At 46.3% G+C, this 25,020-nt stretch overlaps 1 protein-coding gene across 4 annotated transcripts in view; it reads right to left on the minus strand.

Moving 5' to 3' along the window:
- Positions 1–18,967, minus strand: part of Tjp2 (tight junction protein 2) — a 91,976-nt gene extending 73,009 nt beyond the window's left edge. For 3 of the 4 annotated variants that reach the window (XM_013018464.1, XM_013018465.1, XM_013018463.1), the window contains exon 1: positions 4,235–4,327. In XM_013018464.1, coding sequence (XP_012873918.1) covers positions 4,235–4,294 — 60 coding nt within the window. In that variant the 5' untranslated portion in view covers positions 4,295–4,327. Of the gene's footprint in view, positions 1–4,234; positions 4,328–18,847 lie in introns of those variants that run through there. The other variant, XM_013018466.1, reaches the window with a different exon arrangement.
- Between the last annotated feature and the right edge of the window lie 6,053 nt (positions 18,968–25,020).

Consider the following 25,020-nt stretch of genomic DNA (forward strand, 5'->3'; position numbering starts at 1 on the left):
AGAATTGGGCCGGGCACTAAAACACAGGTCTGCAAAAACAGGTAAGAGGGTTGGGTGGAAAAGGGGAAGACTCACTTGCCTAAGACAAAATCCACGATGTACACCTTTCCTCATTTTGGGCCATTCGCTCTAACATGCTGCGCAGTACACCCCAAGAGTATGTAGAACTCTCTCAGCACTCCTTAGCATTATCCAGCATTACCTCAGATTACAATTTTTCTTAAAACAGACTCACTGGGCTGGAATGTAGCTTGGTGGTAGAGTGCTTGCCTAGCATGCATGAAGCCCTGGGTCCCATTCCTTAGTATCACATACACAGAAAAAGCTGGAAGTAGTGCTGTGGCTCAAGAGATAGGATGCTAATCTTGAGCAAAAGAAGTTCAGGAAGCTGGGTGCCAGTGGCTCACACTTATAATCCTAGCTACTCAGGTGGTTGAGATCTGAGGATCATGTTCAAATCTAGCCCAGACAGCAAAGTCTGTAAGACTCTTATCTCCAACAAGCCACCAGAAAACTGGAAATGGCACTGTGGCTCAAGTGGTAGAGTGCTAGCCTTGAGCTGAAGAGCTCAGGGACAGCAATCAGGCCCAAAGTTCAAGCCTCACAACTGACCACAAAAAAGAAGAAAAAGAAAAAAGAGAAAAGAAATTCAGGTACAATGCCTAGGCTCTGAGTTCAAGCCCTAGAACTGACAAAAAACAAACAAAAACACACACACACACACACACACAAACATACACACAACTTACTATATAAAGTTATAAAACAAAATAACAGGTGCCCATGGCCCATGCCTATAATCCTAGCTACTCAGGAGTCTGAGATCTGAAAATTGAGTTCAAAACCAGCCCAAACAAAAATAGTGTGTGTGAGACTCTTATCTCTAATTAACTACCTAACTACCAAAAAGCTGCAACTACAGCTATAGCTCAAATGTAAAACGACTGATAGCCTTGAGCAAAAATACTCAGGGACAGTGCTCAGGCCCTGAATTCAAGCTCTAACTGGCACAAAAAAAAAAGAAAAAAAAAGCCAAAATTACTCATGGGGGTGAAACGGACTCTAGTTTTTGAGATTTCTGTTGCTGTTGTTATCCTTAATAAAATTCATATCAACACTGGTGTTTTAACCACCAGCCTAGGGTTCAGCTGCAATTCATGTGCTGCGTTTCTGGATTTAGGATCCAGAAAGACTCAGCAGAACACTTCATCTGATGACTGGGCTCCCTCCACCCACGTGTGGGGTGGTCACATGACTCATGTGTTCAGTCATTACCATACCCATCTCACCTTTCCTCTCAACACCAAAGCCCACAAGGCCGAGGCCAACTTGGCCAGCAGTTTGGATCTTTTAATTATTGTCTAGAGTCTGATCACCAGGGCCTCTTCTGGGGAGTCACCTCTTAAACAAGGTGAATTTTTCATCTGTAGCCATAATTTATTAATGGGATTTGTTGTAGGGATTAAGCAAGGCATTCCCCCATGGCTCAGATTCTTGATGGAAGTATGTTGAAAGTTTGGTGACTAACAAGACTTCCTAATTCTTAGCTCCAACCCCCTCCCTTCCCATACCTCATGCCACACCCTGTCCAATCTCTGACTTTTTAAACTACCACACTGGCAATTACACAAAGTGACCTAAAGTGCCCCACCCAATTTCAAGAACTTCACGTCTCCTAAAGAAGGACAACCTTCTAAGGAGAAAAAAGAAAAGGAACACACACACACACACAAAGAAAAACTTGGCTAAACCCAAAGTTAATGGTGGGGATTTTATGATGTCCCTTGCCAAGGGATGAATTCAAAAAGTTCTCACCCTCGCCCTAAAGATAAATGATTGGCTGTCAATATGCAAAAAACTAGATCAAAAGTTAAATAAATTTAGGCAGAAGTCATTGCAAAATTCCCCAAGGGATGATATAAAAATTTATTTGGTCATCAGCCTATGCCTGCCTCAAAAATAGTAACACTTACTGTGTAGGAACTGGAGTGGAATTTGTGCTGAAGCAACTTGCTCACTAGTTCTCTGGAAAAGTCAAACCTAATTGTTTCTGTGATTATCCCCTCCCTCCTCAAATTCTGCTACTGGCATTCAAGGCCTGGACAACTCTCTTCTCAATATTTTTTTCTTTTCCAAATACTTTGCACCTGTTATCTTTACTGCTAGAATTCAACCTCCCTTGTTAACTCCAAACCCCACACTTAAGATGCATTTACTGCTCTCTTCAGTGTTTTGGGGTTCTAAGAGTACCATTCACGAGTCACTCACTCTAGTCCAAGTAGGATCACGTTCCTTACTTTGGGAGAGATCAACTGACACCCCACGTTTTGTTGTACTTCCGAATTGCAGAATGTACATCTGAATTAAAACCTTCCTCCCTCAGCTCCAGGAGTCCCCACAGAGATCAGAGTTGAAAACGGTGAAAAAGCCTGGGGCCATGCAGACGCTGTAAAGCAGAAATGGAGTCTTGCTCAATTTTGTATACCTGCGTACAAAGTGGCCAGCAGTTTGAGGTGAGGTGTTCATTTATTATTTGCTCAGTGGTACTGTGATGGTTACTGCCTAGAGCTGGGCATAAAGCTCAAAAATGGCATTTTGGGAGGCTCTGGACACCATACACACACACACACACACACACACACACAGAGCCACACTTTGGGAGGAAAAAAATCCCCTTCATCACTCTGGCTGTGGATCTGAACAAAACTCAAAAAAGCATCTCAAAAGCCACTGTTGCCTTGGTAACAACCCCCTCCTCTCCTCCCTCCCCCCCACAGCCGGAAATTACTACAGGACCCTGTTTTGTACTTCTGAATTACTACAGCACCCTGTTTTGTACGTCTAAAGAGTACTCATCTAATTGATCGCTTGCTTCCCCAACAAGACTAGTCGAGGCTTCTATCCGTCTGTGTATTTTATCCACCTATGTATTCCTCACACTGTGGTGGAGAGGTCCGAACAAATGAACTGGAATCAACCCATGCCATTTCTCCTAGTCAAGATATTAAAAGGCACTTGTGCACAAATGCACCTGCTACTAATTCCTCAGTGAAAACCACCTTGGTATGCTCGGTGGATGGATGTTACCTAAGGACTCAGCCTGGGAGAAACGCACACACACAGACACAGACACACACACACACACACACACAGTAAACAGTAAACCAGTTTTCTGTTTTCCCAAAGGGATTCTCAGCACAGACCACCCAGAGAGCTGAAGCCAAGGAGCCACCTCCCTCCCCAGGGCTCCTCGCAGAGACCAGGCGAGGGACCACGCTTGCAGGGCCCAGGCCGTCCCAGTGAGCAGAGGGAACTTCTCCAGGAAACTTCAGGAAAACCACAACCCTTATTCCTCAGGCCGGACAGCTGCCCCTCCACCGGGGGAGGGAAGCAAGCGGCTCTTCCTGAGAACTGAAGCGAAAACGAGAGGCGGGAGGCTGCCTGCCATGACTGGGTCCTGGCAGAGTCCTTCCCGAGTTCCTCCACCTTTCAAGAAGGTCCAGCGCCTGCCGTGGACATCCCTGATTAGTTCTAACTGGAGACCAACGACGGGGCCACAAAAAAAATAATAAAGTGGACATGACCAATGAAGACATTCACAAAGAATAAAACACATAAAAGGAACTGATGACAGGTTAAGTTAATAGCCAAGTACAAAGTATCCGCCTAACTCTTCTGGCTGGGGCTGGTTGCAGACGCCCAGCTCCATGCCCCACTGGGAAGCAGCTGGACTCGCACTGCAGAGGCAGGCAAAGGAAGGAGGGCAGAAAGAGGGGGGGAGGAAGAGGAAGAGGAGGAAGAGGAAGGATGAAGGAGGATGAAGGATGAAGAAGGAGGAAGATGGAGGAGGATGGAGGAGGAGGAGGAGGGAGATGGATGGAGGAGGAAGAGGAGGAGAAGAAAGAAGACGACCCCGCCTGCGGCCGGTCCGCACTCCCGGGCACTGCATTCTGCAGGGACGCGCTCGGAAGCCCCAGCGGGCTCCGGGAGCCTCCGACCCCGGCACGGAGTTGGACGCAGAGCGCGCGCGCCGGTGACTTTTCCCAACTCCAAGCGACGAGGAGACAGAGACCCACAGAGAGAAGAGGGGGGAGCGAGGGAGGGAGCGGCCCTGGCCCCGGCCCCGCGGGCGTCCGCACCCGGAGGGAGACCCGCTCCAGTCTCCAGTGCCACCCAAGCCCACTTCCCAGAAAGCCGCCCGGGCGGAGCGCGCCCCAGCCGCGGGGACACTTACGCGGAGCCATCCGGACAGTTCCCTCCGGGGTCCGAACCCGCGGTCTCCCCGCACCGGCATCTCGAATGCGGGCCCCGCTCCTCCTCCTCCTCCTCCTCCCCGGGGCTGCCCGTCACCCTCGCGACCATCGGCCGCCACCAGCACCTCCGCGCGGAGGGCGGGGCCGCGCCAGCCTTTGTCCCTCCTCCCGCGGCGCCCCGCCCCCCCGCCCGCGAAACTCTCCAATGGGGCACTACCATTGTCACCGGCGGGGGGGGGTCTTGCTGTCACCGCGCCCCCCCAGGTCCCCACGAGGGTCAGCTCCGTGCACGAATCCAATCTGGAAGCAGAAGTGAATGGAGGCATCCCATGGAGTCCCCTCCCAGGCCTCAGGGACCCGCCGCCCCCCACCTGTACCCCCCCCTCAAGGCTGGCGCCATGGTTCGCTCCACAGCGCGCCCGGGAGACCGCGGGTCGGGCTGGGAACGCGCCCGGGCACGCACACGCGCACGCGCTCAGGCGCAGCAAACGGGAGCGCGGGGCTGGGAACCCCGGGGCGCTGGCCTCCTGGGTCCCTGGGTGTTTCTCCCCACCGGGGCTGCCGTGGGTACCCCACATGTTGGAGAGAACTGCGTGGGTTTCACACAGGAAGCGCTTCCAATGGGGAAAACTGGGGAAACCCCTACGGATTTGCCATTCCTGTCTGAAGCCAACCGCATCCATGGCACTGTACCCCCCCCCAATTCTCGACGCCACAATCGCTTACAACTACCCAGATTTCCTATTAAAACAGGGCTTTTCAGGACGGTGTGTGCAGGCTACCTCTTTGGCACGTTACCAACAACTGCAATGATAGAGATTAAACAAAATCGCCTTCCCTGATCTGTTTATAAAAGTACCCGGTGGGTCAACACGGCTTCTCCGACTGGATTCATCTCACTCAAGTGGGCCTATTCGCTTCAGAATCGCCTAGATGCTAATAATTTTCTAATTAAACTTTGGAGAATCCAAATCGATACCTCGAGTCAAAAAATGCAACCTGCAACCAGAAGAGATAAGTCAGAGCAGGCGTTGCCCATGGTCCTCTTCCTTTAACTTCATAAAAAGCAAACCTCGAACACCTTTCCTAAGTAGAAGGTAAGAGGTTAAAAAAAAAAAAAGGTCCGGTCAACCACCACCCCCCTCCCCTCCCGGATGAGATGGAGTTGCTTCACTTCCTGCCTAATCAGAAAGAGCTTGGCAGTTTATGTGGAAAAACAAGTCCCTCCCTCCATGTGGATGCCTTTCTGGAGGTCTCCTTTCTGGCTCTTTTGGGGGAGCTAAATCCCTGCCCTGAAGCCTCAAATCCACACCAAGGAGGGGGGGGTAGGGGGATGTTACTCTCTCCTGCTCTAAGCACCTATTTTTTTTAATGCTTCCCCAAATTAGGTGGTGCTGACTTATAATGATAGCATTTGTGAGCCAGTCACACCTAAGTGACGTGAGTCTATACCACTAGCAGTTACAGAGGAAGAAAAGATCCAGAATGTAGCAATTACATCCGCTGAATGATGATGACCTTTTTTCTCTGTAGAGCTGGGCTATATCAAAAAGGATGACAGCCACTTGCTACCTACAGAGAGGGAAGGGGAAAACTCAGCTTCTCAGTCATGGTAGCTATACAGTTCCATATGCTTGAACCCTGTGAACCAACTATTATTACTCACTGCCACTGATGATTACTCACTGCCACTATACACCAGCTACTGGCCCAGCACCTGACAGTAAGCATTCAATAATAACTTGTTAGAAAACATGATTTAATTAATACACTGACTTTGCTGATAGCATTTTCCCCCTTTCCTTTTCATTTCTTTTTTCCTGGTCCTGGGGCTTAAACCCTAGCCATGGGTGCTATCCTTGAGCTCCTTTTTGCTCGAGGCTACTGCTCTACCACTTGAGCCACAGCACCACTTGTGGCTTTTTCTGTGATTAATTAGAGATACGAGTCTTACAGACTTTGCTGCCCTGGCTGGCTTCGAACTGTGATTCTCAGATCTCAGCCTCATAAATAGCTAGGATTTTTTTTCTTTTCTTTTATTATTTTGTTTTAAAACCTGGTTTTCTTCCAAAAAAGAAAGAAATGGGGAAACCCCAAAATTTCCTATCCAGTGTAGAGATCTGCCAAGCCAACCAACAGATACTCAGAATACGTTGAAATTGAGATTGAAATGTAAACACCATGTTGCTGTGTAGCTCAAGCTGGCCTGGGAACTCACAATATTTCTGCCTGGTTCTAAATCAATATAAGTCTTTGGAGAAACAATTTGTTAGTCTATAGTAATTCCACATAGGGTTGTGCATTTCAAACCTACTTCTTAAGGCAGGTGCAGATGGCTTATGCCTCTAATTTTAGCTATTCAGACTCAGATCTGAGGATCCCAATTTGAAGCCAGCCCTAGCAGAAAAGTCCTTAACACTCTGGCCTCCAATTAACCAGCAAAAAGCAGGATTGGAATTGTGCCTCAAGTGGTAGAACTCCAGCCTTAAGCAAAAAAGCCACACAAAATCATGAGGCCCTGAGTTCCAAGCACAGTACTAGTACCACAATAAAACTACAACAAAACAAAAAGAGAGAGAAACACTTCCACACTCTTGGAATTTATTTATCCAGAGAACTTCAGTCCCACAAATACTAGTATTAATCACCTGGGCCAAATCACCTCCTACTAAAATACAGAAAGTAGGCAGTAGATGATCAGCAAGTAAGAAAACAAATGCTGAGACAGATTCCCAGTAACCTCAGGGTAACCTAGGAGTTCTTAGGACTGGGGCTTCTCACCCCTACTGGGCCTTGAGAAATAGTGTGGCTTGTATGTTTGAAAAGACAGGTAGGAGTGTGTTTGTGAGACAGAAATAAGGCAGAAAGCCTTCCGGGTGAAGGGAAGAGCACGTAGAAAAACAAGGAATGAAGTCATGGCCAGAGGTGCACTTGCCCAAGCAAGCAGGAGTTGTTTTCCCACAGAAGTGAGATTAGATTGGTATTTTCTACAGATCTCTAATAAGTTTGGGGGTTTTTTGTTTTGTTTTGTTTTTTGGCAAGATAGCTTTAGCAGTGGGTTGGGGGAGGAGTTTCAGCCAGAATTTGTTCCACAAAAGCTGCCTTTTTTGTGGGGCTACAGATAAGAGAGGAAGGTGAGCAGCATTAGACAAGAGGGAACCCGATTCAAGGGAAAAGGATAAAGGAAGTGGATCAGCAGGCTGATGACTGAGCGATTAGGTAAAGGGAGCCACAAGGGAAGTAAACCCAGAGCGACTCTCAGGTTCCTGAGAATAGATGACAATGCCTTTAACCAAAAGAGAGGAGCAGAATCATGACTAGCTAGGGACAGCCATCCAAGGACTCTGAGTCATTCAGGTGGAGGTGTGTAATCATTGAACAAATATTCATCAACCATCTATGTGGGACAGGAATGGTAGAGGGATTTGGGCATCATGAAAGTTGAAGTCTAAGAGGGGATGAGGCAATTCAGACAGTCCATGTAGCTTGAGGGAAGACAGGACCGAAGGCAGGACTCATCTAGAATACCAATATTTTTCTTTTTAGGTCCAAGATTGGAACTCAAACTCAGTATCTGATCCCTTTTGCTCATTGGCTAGCGCTCTACCAACTGAACCACGTAACCCCTAGAATGCCAATACTGAGAGTTAATAATGGATATCCAGAACACAGCCCAATGAGGCAGTTCCGTGAAGGAAAAGGAACCAAAACAGCAACAACAACAACAAATTCTGGAGAAATATGGTCAAAGAGCCATGGGGATAAGATTCAAGAAGTAAAGCCGGGCGCTGGTGGCTCACGCCTGTAATCCTAGCTACTCAGGAGGCTGAGATCTGAGGATCGCAGTTCAAAGCCAGCCCAGGCAGGAGAGAACGTGAGACTCCTATCTCCAATAAACCACCAGAAAACCGGAAGAGGCGCTGTAGCTCAAGTGGTAGAGTGCTCGCCTTGAGCTGAAGAACTGAGGGACAGCGCTCAGGCCCAGAGTTCAAGCCCCATGACCGACAAAAAAAAAAAAAAAGAAGTAAGGAGTAAGTTAATTAAGAACAATATATGTCTAACTGCTCATGTGAAATCCCTGCTTCTCTTGGTCAGAGCTGGTCTAAAGGAAAGAAGGGACTAACGGTTAGCTTATAGGAGGTAACTGAGAGTCATGCAGCAGCAATTCATTGGATACTAGAGTATATAACACACATACACATGTATTTGTACTGTATATATACTTATATAACATGTGTTTGCATGTCTGTAACATGGCGATGCGGTTCTGGTTGGGAGCAATGGAAATGAGCACTGGGAAGTTGCCAGTACATCATACAACAGACAGGAATCATAAAGACATGCCACTTGAACAAACATACCTTCAACACCTAAGCCAGGCTCTGGGACACACGCCTGTAATCCTAGCTATTCAGGAAGCTGAGATCTGAGGATCTTAGTTTGAAGCCAGCCCAGGCAGAGAAGCCCATTAGCCTCTTATCTCCAATAAACTACTGAAAAAAGCCAGATAAAGTAGGTCTGTGGCTCAAGTGGTAGAGCACTAGCCTTGAACAAAAGAAGCTCAGTGCCCAGGCCCAGAGTTCAAGCCCCAGGACCAGCAAAAATGAGCCCAGAGAGCTAAACAACAAAGGCAAATCCCTCACAGTGTGATGCAAATGGATGATCACCAGTCCAAAGACTCAAGCAGGACCAAGACCCCCACAAGTGCTGAAGCAGCTGCTAAATCTGACCCATTCTAATAGCTGCCCATCTTCCCTGCAAGTCTCCTGACAAGTGGTCCCATCCTCCTCCCCCAACACCACATCTCGGAGGATGGCCTTAGCCATTTAAATCTAAAACAAAAAATAAGAACAAAGTTTGATTTGATGCTGTCAGAAGAAAAACAAGGTTGGCCCAGGTATTACTCAGTAGGAGAGCTCTTGCCTACTAGTGTGTTTAGTGACGTCCTGGGTTCAAGCACTGAAAGGAAAAGAAATCCTTGAAAACCTTGAATGAAACAGACACTTGATATATTAGTCCCTTCAAAAGATTCTCTATTGAGGAAAGGCAGATGAACTTCTCCAAGACATTTGTCTGTACGTGTGCGTTCATGTCTGCTGGTCCGAGGGTTTTTACTACCACTTGAGCCACAGCTCCACTTCTTGCTTTCTGGTGGTTAATTGAAAATAAGAGTTTCAGAGACCTTCCTGGCAGGGCTGGCTTTGAATTGTGATCCTCAGATCTCAGCCTCCTGAGTAGCTAGGATGATTAGGTGTGAGCCAGGAGCCCCTGGCCCCAGCTTTATTTATTTTTAAGTTAATTTTATTGTAAAATGCTGTACAGAGGGGTTATAGTTACATGAGTAAGGTAATGAGTACATTTCTTGTAGAACATTGTTACCCCCTCCTTTGTTTTTCTATTCCTTCCCTCCCTGACTCCTTCCTCAATCCCCTCACCCCAAAGTTGTAAAGTTGATTTCCAACATAGTGTCTTGTGAGTCTCATTGTTGCAATGGGTCATCCTGTGTCCTTGTTTCAGCATTTTGTTATTCCCCTTTCCCTCCTGAAATTAGATAATGTGTCTATAAGATGCAAGGCACCAAAATCAAATACAGTTTTTGACATCCACCTCACAATGCTGGGATTATAGACATGCACAACTCCACCCAGCTTCCTGCTTAGTTTTGGCTTTCTGCCTAAAATAGAAATCAGCCCTGTGAGTGGCTGTCAGGAAGTGGTGCCCTCAGGAGACAGCAAGGGGGTGGTGTCCAGTTGATTGTTTCCTTCACCAGGAAACAAAGCCTTTTGGAGAGCACACTGCAGGACTCTGACAGGTGAAGGGTCTAGTTAGGAGAAAGGCATCTAGTGGGGCATTGGAACAGGAATGCAGTGGCCAAACAAAGCAAACGAGCCTATTATCCTGTTCCTCTTTTGCACTTGATTACTATTATCTTTAGCAATACAATATCAAGAATGGGTGATTGATAGTACCAGTTCTCAGACTCTGTACTAACTGCAGACCACCCAAGTCCCCTCTTCCAGTTCTCCTACCCCGATGTTAAGGAACTCACCCTGCCCTAACATACTGTGTTTCTAAGGCTTACCTGGCCTCAGTGGTGGCAAAGAATTAGCTATCCCGAGGCTGGAGGCCTAGGAGGCCCTTGACTGGAGTTTGGGGAGAGGTCTGGGTTGGGAGGATGTATCTGTAATCTAAAGTGACCATAGCCAGCAGGGTACTAGTGGTGCACGCCTGTAATCCTAGCCACTCAGGAGGCTGAGATCTGAGGATTGTGGGAAGAAGCCGGCAGGGGCAGCAAAGTCCATGAAACTCTTTATCTCCAATGAACTATTCAGAAAAAGCCGAAAGAGAAGCTGTGGTCTTGAGTACGAAGAGCTCACAGATAGACACCTAAGCCCTGAGCTTAAGCCCCAGGAACAGCACAAACATTTAAAATAAAATATGAAATAAAGAACTGAAGTGACCTTGGCATCTAGGAGATTTCCAGGGCTGGTTTGGGTCCCCTGAGCCAGCAGGCAGATGCTAAGATTGTACGCAGCCTCCTGAACATGGGCCTGAGCCACAGCAGAACTCAACACTAATCAGAAGGAGCCAGTGCGCAAATACGTTTCTCTTTGGTGGTACTAGGGTTTGAATTCAGGGTCTCCCACCTCCTTCACAGGTGCTCACAACACTTTTGCTATTAGTTGAGATGAGGTAGGACTTGTTAACGTTTTGCTCCATATAGCCTCACACGATGATCCTCCTGATCTCTGTCTCCCAAGCAGTTATAATTGGAGGTACGGGAGAGTGTGTGTGTGTGTGTGTGTGTGTGTGTGTGTGTGTGTGTGTGCACGATTTTAATTTTTTGACATTTTAAATTACCATCAAGAAGAAACATCTTATTTATTTATTTGTTATTTACTGGTATTGCTCACGTTTGAACTCAGGCCTTCAAACTTTTATTAATTAATTATATTGCCAGTCCTGGAGCTTGAACTCAAGGCCTGGGCGCTGTCCTTGAGCTTCTTTTGCTCGAGGCTAGCACTCTACCACTTAAACCACAGCGCCACTTCTGGCTTTTTCTCTGTATGTGGTACTGAGGAGTCAAACCCAGGGCCTCGTGCATGCTAGGCAAGCACTCTACCACGAAGCCACATTCCCAGCGTTTGACAGAGTTTTGATGTGTAGCACAGGCTGGCCTTGAATCTGTGATCCTCAGGCCTCTTGTTTCCTGAATGCTGGGATTATAAGCTTTTGCCACCAGCCTTTGCCCAAGAAGCACCTTGGCCAGGCTAGAGAAGAAAGGCTCTCCTGTGGGAGTGATCAGCAGCCTGGAGGAATTCTTCTTCTCTGACTGGAAGGATGTCCTGGGTCCTCAGAGGGGCTGTGTCTGCTTTACTGTGGCTTTTATTAGCTCACTGCTGTTTACACTGCACAGTTGAAAGCCACGGGCTCCCAAGGAACAGAAGCTGCCCCGCTAACCTCCACTCAAAAAAAACACACCAGCAACAACCAAGAACAGGGCACTGCTGACGGAATGAACGCACGGAACCCATGCACTGACTTAGCCCATGTGCACCCCCACAGCCACCTGGGTGCCGGGAGCTTTGCCTCCACTCTAGGAAAAGTAGCCTCTTGGGAGGGAGGCCACTGGAGGTGGAGGCTGCTTGTCTGAGATCCTCCTCAGTTATAGCAAGGGTATAGACAGAATGGAAACCCACTTCCGCAAGACTCAAATCCCAGCCTCAGCCAGGCGTCAGTGGCTCACACCTGTAATCCTAGCTACTCAGGAGGCTGAGATCTGAGGACTGCAGTTCAAAGCCAGCTTGGGCAGGAAAGTCTGTGAGACTCTTATCTCCAATGAACCACCAGAAAACTAAAGGTGGCGCTGTGCCTCAAAGAGGTAGAGTGCTAGCCTTGAGTGAAAAAGCTCAGGGTAGGTGCGTAGGCCTGGAGATCAAGCCCCACAACCAACCAAAAATAAGAGTGGAAGGAACTGAGTTCGAGACCTACTACTAGCATAAAAAAATGCAAAAGTTCATTCTCTTCTTGACAGATGACCTATAGACGTGGCACCGGTTTTCTAGTGCTTTATTGGAGATAAGAGTCTCATGGAGTTTCCTGCCCTGGCTGGCTTTGAACCGTGATCCTCAGATCTCAGCCTCCTGAGTAGCTAGGATTACAGGAGTGGCTCCGGCAAGAACAACTTTAAGAAAACTACTTGAAAGGCGGGCACCAGTGTCTCACACCAATAATTCTAGCTACTCCAGAGGCTGAGCTGTGAGGATCACAGTTCGAAGCCAGCCTGGACAGGAAAGTCCATGAGACCCTTATCTCCAATAAACTACTCAGAACAAGCTGGAAGTGGTACTATGGCTCAAGCAGTAGAATGCTAGCCTTGAGTAAAAGAAGCCCAGGGACAGTGCGCCCAGGCCATGAGTTCAGGGCCCAGGACTGACACTAAAACAAACAAGACCTGAGAGTGGGAGTAATGCCACCCTTTGGAGGTTTCTTGTTTGTTTCTGATTTACCTCCTAGAGATAGAACCTTGAGCCTCGTTCATGCCAGGCAAACACGCTACCCCTGAGCTACGTCCCCAGCTCCAAATGCCTCATTTCCTAAAAGAAGCAAATAGAAAGTTAAATAGAAGACAAGAGAGACCTGTGGCTTGAGAAGCAGGGTGGTGGTGAAACCCTGGCCAAGTGTGTGTGAGAACTGTATGTGATTTCCAGAACAGCAAAAAGAAGAAAAATGCAGCTGGGGGCCAGTGGTTTGTGCCTCCATCCTAGCTACTCAGGAAGATGAGATCTGAGGACTGTGGTTCAAAGCCAGCCTAGACAGGAAAGGCCCCACAGCCCCAGCACTGGAGGGAAGGGCAAGAGCCCACAGCACTGAGACGGCCAGGAAAACAGCCCTACCCACTACAACTCCTCAGGCTGGGCTGCACCTCGCCCGCGGGGTACTGCACACCGGCTACAGGAGCCCTAAGGAATGAGAAGAACACAAACCCTTTTCAGACCTTTGGCTGTGAAGGGGGAGGGGAGGCTGGAGGTCTGGGTCATCTTCTCTTGGACATATTAAACTCAGGTCTCAGGACCTAGCTTGAGTATCATCTGTGCCCTATCCAAGCCAGGCAAGGTAGCACACAACGATAATAACAGCACCTGGGGAGGCTGAAATTGGAGGATCTCAGGTTTGAGGCCAGCCTAAGCTATATACACAGTGAGCTACATAGCTAGAGTCTGTCTCAACACCAAAAATAAACAAACTAAAAAAGTCCACACAGGGAAGATTTCCAGGGAAAGTCTAGAAGGACAACCAAGGTCTGTTCTTGCTGATTGCACAAGTAAAGTATGCATTCACATTTTTTTGTTTGGAAAACATATTCAACTCGAACAAAAACATTAGAAAGTTAAGAATTAAGCCCTCTTATGGGCCAGGCAAGGTGACACACACATATAATCCCAGTTACAGAGGCAGAGATTGAGGTCAGGCTGGCAAAAAAATTGGCAAGACCACCATCTCAACAAACTAAGGTGGGTATAACGGTCCACCTGTGTGTACCCAGCTAGACAAGAAGAGTAAGTAGGAAGATGTTGGTCCAACACTGGCAGTGGACAAAAACTCAAGGCCCTATCTGAAAAACGAAACAACAATAACAACAAAACCTATAACAAGGGCTGGGAAGGTGGCTCAGTGGTAGAGCACTTGCCTTGCATGCATGAGGCCCTGGGTTCAATTCCTCAGCACCACATAAGCAAAAAGAAAAAAGCCGGAAGTGGTGCTGTGGCTCAAGTGGTAGAGCACTAGCCTTGAGCTGAAGAGCTGAGGGACAGTGCCCAGGCCCAGAGTTCAGGCCCCACGACAGGACCCCCCAAAAAAAGAAACCTATAACAAAAAGGGGTGTGCCTCAAATGATGAGGGCCTACTTAACAAACACAAGCACTGAGTTCAAACCCCAGTACTGCCAAAAGAGAATATGAAAGGTCTTCTTATTTACACTTTTCTGCCACTTGAACAGCATACCAATTATTCCTGATGTCTGAACTGCTAAAAACAACACGACTCTTGGTAGATTAACATCCAGAACATCTTTCTCTCACTTTCAACACCTAGAGAAGAAAATAGGAAATTATCTTGCAGGCATTAGAAAAGCTACTTGAACAAAATTTCATGACGGGACGACGGCTCATGTGGCTTGAACCCTGGATGCTGAAATATTTCCAAGCAAATGTACAAGTAAATGCAGGTAAGTACAAATTTCAGTGCTAACAACACACTGTTAGGTGATTTTCACTTACTATCAGACCCCTTTGAGAAGGAAATTGAAGACCAGAGCTGCCAGACACCAGTGGCTCAGCTCTGTAATCCCATTTACTCAGGAGGCCGAGATCTGAAGATCATGCTTTGAAGCCAGCCCAGGCAGGAAAGTATGTGAAACTCTTGTCTCCAGTTAACCACCAGAAAACTGGAAGTGCTGCTGTGGCTAGCAATCTACTACGTGAGCCACAGCGCCACTGTGGAAACTGGACATGAATGAAAGAGAACTATGCAACTCCTGGGTGGAGATGGGAGAGAAGGAGGGACCAGATGACACTATGCAAAAGGAAATGTACTTATTTCTGGATGTATATAAAGATAGCCCCGCTGCATATCACCTCTAAAGCAACAATAAAGCAAACTGGGGGGAGGGAGGTGCATGAGCAGAGCATACACAAGATCCTGGGTTCGATTCCCCAGCACCACAAAATGCACAAAATTAATTAATGGAAGTATTTTCTCTAGAAACTCAAGAACCCAACACTACCAGACTAGCATCTTAGAACCCTGATTTCTACAACATAGCTTTGTCTGGCAAACCAAAAGAAAATGCTAGAATCCAATAGAGAGCAAGGTAATAGGACACAGCAGTAATTGGACTTCAACCAGCCTCAGTTCTGCTATCACTTAGGTTGAATCTTAAACTCTAGCTGGTTTTTTGTTTCCTTGGTTGGTTGGTTTTGCTCTGGTCCTGGGGCTTACTCAGGGCTGAACGTAGCTTTCCATGGGCTTCTTTTGCTCAAGGCTAGCATTCTACCACTTGAGCCACAGTGCCATTTCCAACTTTTTCTGAGTAGTTAATTGGAGATAAGAGGCTCACAGACTTCCTGGTCTGGCTGACTTTGAACTGCAGCCCTCTGATCTCAGCCTCCTGAATGGCTAGGGTTACAGGCAAGAGCCACCAGCGCCCAACAGCCAGCTGTTTTCAAAAAATAGTAACTTTGTGTGGTTCGGTCTAGTGGCTGTGTGATATGAGCAGCTTCACAAGATCATCTACACTTTCATTTTCTCATCTGTAAAAAGGTGTGATGGGCTAGGCTCAGTAGGTCATACCTGTAATCCTCGCTACTCAGGAGGCTGAGACCAGATCACAATTGGAAGCCAGCCCCAGCAGGAAAGAAAGTCAATGAGATTCTTATATCCAATTAACCACAAAAAGACCAAAGTAGAGCTTTGAGTCAAGTGATAGATCACCAGCCTTGAACGACAAAGCTAAGGGACAGTGCCCAGGCCCTGAGTTCAAGCCCCAGTACCAACATATATGCACACGCACGTGTGCGTGCATGCACACACACACACACACACACACACACACAGGTGTGATTGGATGAATTGTGTCTATTCAAAATTCATATGTTGAAGCTCTCCATTCTTCCCACCCCAACACCTTGAAATGAGTGTGGAGTCAGGGTCTTCAGAGGGTCATCAGGTTAAAGTCAGGTCTTCAAAGGGGTTCCCAAATCTCTGGTGTCCTGATGAAAGGCAGAGATGTGGACAGAGCCACCAGAACCAGAGATAATACAGAGAGATCCAGAGCTAAGGAGGAAGACTAACCTGGCCCCATAGGGAGTCACAGGTCCACTGGACTTGCAGTCCTCAGACTGAGGGACCATCCTTGTGGCCCAAGCTCCCTGGGCTGGAACTAAAGCACAAACAGACGTAGCAGCTGCACATGACCTTGAGGGACAGGTATGAGAATGAAATGAGCCAGTGCAAGGGAGGCGCTCAGCACAGAGTCCCTGCGATGAAGTCGTCATTATCCGAGGGTGATGCTTCATTACAAATCGGAATCACAGTGACATCCTCAGCCCAAACACGCGTCTTTCCTTGTGGCCTCGGGCAACCCTTCCAGGCCCTTTGGTGGATACACTCTGCCCTCAGGTTTGTTTCCCAGCTGGGCCAGGCCTTTCCATTCTCAGGTGTCTGCTCAAGACTCCTCTCTGACTCCGGGGCTACTTCAAGTCATCTGCCACATCCTGTCCCCACCCTGTCCTGTACCAGGGGGCCAGGACACACCTTTTCTCCCAGGAACGCAATTTCTCTCTCCTGTCCCCACTTCCCCTTAAGCCACGCCCCCTTCCTGGCCTCCATGAAGTGAACAACCTCTACCATTCATTCCACTATCATGATGCTCTCCTCAGTACAGGCCCAGAACTAGGCAGTCAAGTGACTGGGTTGGATCCTCTGAAACCATCTGCCAGAACAAATCCTTCCTCCCTTCAGTTGTCTCTCTTTCTTTCTTTTCTTCCTTTCTTTCTCTTTTTCTTTCCTCTTTCTTTCCTTTCTTTCTTTCTTTCTTTCTTTCTTTCTTTCTTTCTTTCTTTCTTTCTTTCTTTCTTTGTGGGGCTTGAACTCAAGGCCTGGGCACTACCCCTGAGCTCTTTTGTTCAAGGCTAACACTCTACCACTTTGAGCAACAGTTCCACTTCCGGTTTTCTGGTGGTTAATTGGAGTTAAGAGTTTCATAGGCCTTCCTGCCCAGGCTGGCTTTGAATTGTGATCCTCAGATCTCAGCCTCCTGAGTTGCCAGGGTTACAGGTGTGAGCCATCAGCGCCCAGCTCCCTTCCGTTGTTCCTGTCAGGTATTTTTTCACAGCAGCAACAATTTAAAAAAATCTGTCTCGCATAATCTCCATTTAGGAAAGCAGACTCTAAGTATCAGGCACTGCTCGATTTGTAGCTAGGGTGCCAGTCCCATTCACAGGGAGAAGATAATAATGTGGTATTACGCACTCAGGAAAAGACAGCATGGTTAAAAGTCCAACCCACAACAGGGTACCAGTGGCTCAGACCTGTAAGCCTAACTATTCAGGAGGCTGAGATCTGAGGATCACAGTTCAAAGCCCACACCGGCAGGAAAAATCCACAAGACTTTTTTTTTTTTTTTGGTCACGGGCGCTGTCCCTCAGCTCTTCAGCTTAAGGCTAGCGCTCTACCACTTGAGTCACAGCGCCACTTCCAGTTTTCTCTGTTTATGTGGTGCTGAGGAATCGAACCCAAGGCCTCATACATGCAAGATAAGCACTCTACCACTGAGCCACCTTCCCAGCCCCCCATGAGACTTTTATCTCCAATTAACTACCCCAAAAAAGCCTGAAGTAGAGCTGTGGCTCAAGTGGTAGAATACTAGCCTTGAGCACAAAAAGCTCAGGGAGAGTGCTTGGGCCTTAAATTCAAGCCCCAAGACCAATATACAACACACACAAAGAAAGACCTTGGTATATACTCAGTATTTGCTAGGCAATAATTGATTGAGTTTCTACATTGGCATAATCTTTAGAATCAGAGGCTCAGAGAAGTCAAGCTCTGTGCCCAGATCACACAGGACCAGGCAGTAGCAAAGAAATGGATAGATATCACCCTTTGAAAACACACCACTCAGACATACAACACACCACCACCACACTCTAGTTCTCACCTGTAGCTGAGATCTACTTGCCAAGAACTGAGGGCAGGGACAGACAGGAATTAGAGATCAGCACACAGGCAACACTCCAACCTCATTCCAGCAGCCCTGGCCTAGCCCTGTCATCAGGAGTTAAAGGCTAACCAAGAACAAACACATCCCAGCATGTGTCAAAATAAAATTTAATATCTTGTCAATCTTAAGTCCTGAGAATTGAAATCAGTGCATGGGAAATACGCTCAACTTGTTTCCTAAAAGCCTGGACATAATTAGTCCTTAGATAACAGCCTGCTCTCTTTTCTGTCTTCAGCAAAGTGCTCACCACTGTTACACCATGTTTTTTTCTTGTTTTGTTGTTGTTGTCGTGGAGCTTGAACTAAGGGCATAGTTGCTGTCCCTGAGCTCTTTTACTCAAGGCTAGTGCTCTACCCCTCTGACTTCCTGTTTTCTAGTGGTTAATTGGAGATCAGTGTCTCATGGACTTTCCTGTCCAGGCTGTCTTCCAACCATGATCCTCAGATCTCAGCCTCCTGAGTAGCTAGGATTACAGGAGTGAGCCTCTGGTGTTCTGCTTGTTACACAATCTTACTACCGGGAGCACCAAATGCCAACCTCACCATCCAGGCACAGATCGGGAGGCGCAGGGATTGTGCTTCATGTAACTGTGTCGCTAGTGTTGGCAGCATCCAAGCTAGACCTGTCACTCCAGACATGAATGCAGGGAAGAGGTTTCTGTTCTTAGGTAAATGGGACATCGCCATCAGATTTTCCTCAAAAAATGTACAGATCAACAACAACAGACGTAGTGATCTTGATTACATCTATGATGTGAAAAATATGCATCCATAATTTACATCAATAAGTAGTTTGATAAGAGACAAGCACGTACCTGAGAAGGCAGGCCGTGCAAAGGCCCAGGTCTCTGCTTCGGGGGGTACTTCTGCCTGGATCTGTAGCTGGGGTGCCAGTCCCACTCACAGGGAGAAGATAGTAATGTGGTATTCCGTGCCCTGGAAAAGACATCATGGTTAAAAGTCTAACCTAGAACTAGGCACCCGTGGCTCACCCCTGTAATCCTACTCAGGAGGTTGAGATCTGAGGATCATGGTTCAAAGCCAGCACCAGCAGGAAAGTCCATGAGACTCTTATTTCCAATTAACCATCAAAAAGCTGGAAGTGGAGCTGTGGTTTAAGTGGTGGAACTCAAGCCTTAAATGGAGACGCTCAGGGGCAGTGCTCAGGCACTGAGTTCAAGCCCCACAACCAAAAACAAAAAAATTCCTTCTACGTGAAAAATATATATACACAGAAAGTGAGAAAAAAGCTAGAAAATCCGTTTTCTTCTTTGTTTCTTTTTTTTTAAGACTGAATCTCGCTATGTAGGCTAGACTAGTCTCCAACTTTTAGTCTTCTTGTCTGGGCTTCCAGAGTGCTGGGATTACAGGCATGAGCAACTATGTTGGTTGAGAATGAGAAACCCCTCTTCTAATCCCCACTTCATCAGTATCTAGGTTTGAACTCCAACTTATTTGTCTTGCTTGCTTTGGCTTAATGTTTGACCTCTCCCCGCCCCCACATCACCCCCCCATCCCTCCACCCCCATCCACCCCCCCATCCCCACTTTCTTTTTTTTTTTTTTTAACATGTGTTTCCATTTTCAAGTGTGTTTTAGAGAAATCAATGTAAACTTGAAAAGGTATCTTTTTCAGAGCTTGTCTTAACACTGGCTTTTCTTGATAATTGTGGGTTGCCACCATCGAAGAAAAACCAAAGGCAAGGAGTTCTGTTTCTCCCCTCAGTGCAAAGAATCTCACTGACCACAGCCTGGCCCTGCCCACCACCACAGGGAGACCGGCTCATCTGGTTAGGTGGGGGTCATGCACCTCTGGGTGAAGGGGAAGAATGTGGCCTCTCTCAAGCCTGGCATCTACGCAAAACACCCTGACTTCCTACATGAGGAAACACAAGTAAAAGATGCGTGGATTTTATTTGAACAGGCAGGAAGCCACTTCCTTTTCCAGGGATCAGCAGGAAATGTAGGCAGAGGCTAAACCTGGGCCATCTGGACGCCCTACAAAGCAAGAGTCGGATTAGAGCCCAGCCCACACGGTTTCTATTATTACTTGCAAAGATAAATAAATGACTAGCAAATCAAGATGGGCTTGTTACGCTTTTGACCTGAATATGGAATTCTTCTCTACAGGAATCAGCGCCAGAGAATTTCTTTCTTTTATGAAAATGGTTTGCTTTTTAACTCAGTTTGGGAGTTGTTTTCTTTGCTTGTTTGTTTGCATTTCTAAGACATCCTGGCTTTAACCTTCCTTTTTGTAATATTCCAAGGGTTTTGGACATGTGTTAGACCTACCAGTAATGGTCAGTCGTGTCTAAAATCCACTTCTATTAACCATATATTGTCTAAATTATGAAAAAATAATGGGGGAAAAAAAGCTTGGTAGAAACAAGTACAATCAGTTTCAATAGTTTTGACAGATATGTCAAATGCTTGCCAGGTAACATGAGTTAGAACTGAAATTTGAATGGGAAAACTAAGCTAGGGGTGTGGTTGGTGGTAGTGTTCTTGCCTAGCCATCATGAAGCTGTGTTCAAATACTAGTACAAAGAGAGAGAGAGAGAGACAGACAGAGAGAAAGAGAAAGAGAGGAAGGAAGGAAGGAAGGAAGGAAGGAAGGAAGGAAGGAAGGAAGGAAGGAAGGAAAGAAGGAAAATCACCTGGTGCTCAGTGCCTTTGTGTTGTAGTGTCAATTACTTTTTTTGCTTCCTTTCTTCATTTAGGGCTATATTGATATCGAATAGACCCTGGAGGGATTTGCTGAGTAGGGACCCCGAGTTGAGCAATGTGGTTAATAGGCATGTGTCTAGGTCTCCCAACTTCCTAGCCAGTGAACTTGGAACACGGAGCCCATTGTTGCTTGGCAAATCAAGTGACTATGCAGTCTGCAAAACCCGCCCACTCACAACTATCCTTCCAGACAACAAGAAAACCGACTAAAGGAGGCCAGGGAGAAGGGAATGAATTCCTTGAGGTTTTAAATACCGGATTATGCCTGACTCCCAATTATATTTTACAACACAAAAGATCAGCTCCTGAAAGGGGAGGGGGAGAAACGTATCCAGAACTGCATGTATGTTATAACTGTCAGACAACATTTAATTAACTAGCCCAATAGAAATCTCTAATCTTTGCATGAATGTTCATGCAAAGCTTTCCCTCCACAGAACTCCCTACCTTCCTCCCACTGAGACCTTTAACACAGCCAAGATCACAGAGACAGTAAGCAGGCTGTAACTGAGCACGCATGTATCTCTGGATGCCTGCTTCTCCCTGTGCGGTCCATTGACTGGACCACCCACTTCACCCAGGAAGACTCAGTACTTGAAAGCTTGTTAGATATGCAGACCCTCAAGTCCCACCAAAACCCTCAGAATCAGAGCATGCATTGTGTGTGTGTGTGTGAGTAATGGGGCTTCAGCTCAGGGCCTGGGAGCTGTCCCTAAGCTCTTTCGCTCAAGGCTAGTACACTATGGCTTTGAACCACAGCTCCACTTCCAGTTTTCTGATGGCTAATTGGCAGTAAAAAAAATGTCATGCCTTTCCTGCCCAGGATGGCTTTGAACCTTGATCCTCAGATCTCAGTCTCCTGAGTAGCTGGGCTTATAGGCATATGCCACCAGCACCAAACCAGAACCTGCATTTTAACCATGATTTAATAATATGTCAGGTGATTTCCCAAGATGTAAAACTGATGAATGAAATGAACACATGTCTGCAGGAAGTAAACCTTCTTAGCATACGTAGAAAGAAGAGTTTACTAGAATCATATTACTGAAGGATAAAATATGTCTCAAGGGCCAGGCACCAATGGTTCATGCCTGTAATCTTAGCTACTCTGGAGGCTAAGGTCTAAGGATCAAGTTCAAAGCCAGCCCAGACAGGAAAGTCCCTGAGATTCTTTTTTTTTTTTTTTGTCGGTCATGGGGCTTGAACTCTGGGCCTAGACGCTGTCCCTCAGCTCTTCAGCTCAAGGCTAGCACTCTACCACTTGAGCCACAGTGACACTTCTGGTTTTTTGGTGGTTTATTGGAGATAAGAATCTCACAGAGGGGCTGGGAAGGTGGCTCAGTGGTAGATCACTTGCCTTGCATGCATGAGGCCCTGGGTTCAATTCCTCAGCACCATATAAGCAAAAAGAAAAAAAGCCAGAAGTGGCGCTGTGGCTCAAGTGGTAGAGCATTAGCCTTAAGCTGAGGAGCTGAGGGACAGCGCCCAGGCCCAGAGTTCAGGCCCCATGACTGGAACCCCCCCCCCAAAAAAAAAAACAACTCACAGACTTTCCTGCCCAGATCTCAGCCTCCTAAGTAGCTAGGATTACAGGCGTGAGCCACAGGCGCCCAGTCTGAGATTCTTATCGCCAATTAAATATCAAAAATCTGGAAGTAGAGCTGTGGTTCAAGTGGTAGAGTGCCAGCCTTGAGCACAAAAGCTCAAGGACAATGCCCAGGCCCTGAGTTCAAGCTCTAAGACATACAGGCAGACACACACACACACACACACACACACACACACACACACACAAACAAATTGGTAATAATCCCATAATAATAATGAGTCAGAATTCCATTATATCCCCCTGGAACCTACCAAAGCAATAAATATTTATTTCTAATAAAAAGTAACTTTTGCCAGCTGGGAAAAAAGTCTATCTAATCTAATGTCTCCCCTTCAGTACTGTTGGTAATTTGGTTAGATAATTCTGCCGCCAAAGGCTGTGTTGCAAATGGCAGGCCTTGTGCAGGTGTCCTGGCTTCTACCCACTTGATACTAGGAGCAGCCTTGAGTCCTAACCACCCAAAATGCCCCCAAGATACTGCCACAGGCCCTCAGGGGGGAAGAGGAATTTCCCATGCACGTCCACTGAGAACCACTGACTTTAGTGATTGTGGTCATTTCCACAGAAATATGATTTAGCTTCTGGGTGATGTAACTTCTATTTGGTATAACCCCTGCTTTCACTGTATTTGATTCCGGTTTTCTGAATCTTCTTTCATGAATCAATGCTAGTTCTTTGATACAAACAAGTTAGTAATGTTCTCACTTTAAAAAAAAAAAATGAAGAAATGGCACTTTTATTTACACTGGGCCCCCAAATAGCCAAAAAATGTATACATACATAGATATGTGTGTTTATACATAGATATATGCCGTTTCTTTTCTCTATAGCAAAGAAATATATATTTTAATATGTCAATTATATAAAACCTATATTTTAATATATATCATTATCCATTATATTATATATTATCATTGCATCATATATATTATCAGTATATCAATATATATCATTACATATTTCAACGTTTAAATATATATCACTTCTATGATACACATGTATGATATGTATGCATATATAAGCATATATGCACATATATTTGTATGTACACTTCCAGCTGTCTCTGCTTACCCAGGGTGCTGCCAAAGGTTCACGTGTCTTCTGCTCTCTGGTAGAAGTTCCCTTTTGTTAAGTGGGGTGATTCCCACCGCTGCTTCCAGAATAGATATGTATTTCTTGTACCTCATTCTGCCTCTCAGGACAAATTCTTGTCAATTTTGGTCCCTGTTCAGCCAGAAGCTGCTGCTCCTTTGGGTGCTCTGTATATGCCTAGCTAGACCTATCCAACACAGCCAGTCCGGCTAAGGTGGGAAGAAGCCAAACCAGGAAGAATGTTATTATACTGTGAGGCTAAATAACTCTGAATAAAGCACTAATGATCCGCAGATGACGGCGGTTTTAAACACAGCTATCTAATGTACACTCCCCAATTAATCTGCCCATAAATCTTGGAGGCCAACTAATCCTTCATGTATTAATGGCACACAGAGTGATTTATCTCAAGGTCTGATAATAATTGCTCAAAAAGCCTGCTTGCGGCTGGATGGACTAAAATCAGAAACAGATTTGCTCTGAGATTTGCTCTTTCTGCAAATCCCTCTCTAAAAGGCTGTGCCTTGACAAATGGGAATTTCATTACGATTATTGTCTTTATAGCTGTATTTTGGACTGCTATAATAAACTTCTTGCTTGAGTCAATAGCAAAGAACATATTAATTAGTTCAGAAACAATTCTGTGTTTTCTTATCTTTTTTTTTTTTCCTTTTCTTTTTGGTGCTAGTTCTGGGACTTGAACTCAGGGCCTGGGCACTGTCCCTGAATTTTTTTTTGCTTAAGTACACTTGAGCCACAGCTCCACTTCCAACAATTATGGGTTTTAATGCAGTTTAAACAATACCTAGGAAAGGGGTAACAAGTTTGACAAGAAATGTACTCAGTACCTTATATATGCAACTGTAACCCCTCTGTACATCACCTTGACAAGAAAATTTTTTTAAAAATACGAAAGCCAAATGGATGAGAGAGAGAGAGAGAGAGAGAGAGGGAGTGTGTGTGTGTGTGTGTGTGTGCAATGATACTAGGATTTGAACTCAGGGCGTGGGTGCTATCATTTAGCTTTTTCTGCTGAAGGCTAGAACTCTATCACTTGAGCTATAGCTCTTCTACCAAATTTTTGGTGCTTAATTAGAAATAAGAGTCTCATGAACTTTCTGACTTGGGCTGGCCTTCAACTGTGATCCTCAGATCTCAGCCTCCTTAAGTAGCCAGGATTTTAAACATGAGCCACTTGTGCCTGGCTCCAGAATCTTTCCGTAAACATATTCCCAGGGGAAATTCAAGGATCTATCAGCATGGAAAATGTGGACTTCCTTCATGGTGGTCCCAATGATGGATCATGGTACCTAACCCAGACTTCTATGGAATGAATACATGACACTAGAAGAGGACTGTCCTCTTCTGGTTGGCGTTAGTAACCAGAGCCGATAGGGAGCTGGGCACTCTTGGCAGTCATGCACCCTGCCACATGGAGGGGGCTCATCACTAAGTATTTAAGGAAACAGCACCAAGAGAAATGGCCTGACATCCTCCGTGCTCCTGAGGTTAGCAATGTCTATACACCTGTCATCACAGGAGACCCCAGCTATAAAAGCTA

The sequence above is a fragment of the Dipodomys ordii genome, unplaced genomic scaffold (assembly GCF_000151885.1).
Source record: "Dipodomys ordii isolate 6190 unplaced genomic scaffold, Dord_2.0 Scaffold40, whole genome shotgun sequence".
NCBI classification, from domain to species: Eukaryota; Metazoa; Chordata; class Mammalia; order Rodentia; family Heteromyidae; genus Dipodomys; species Dipodomys ordii.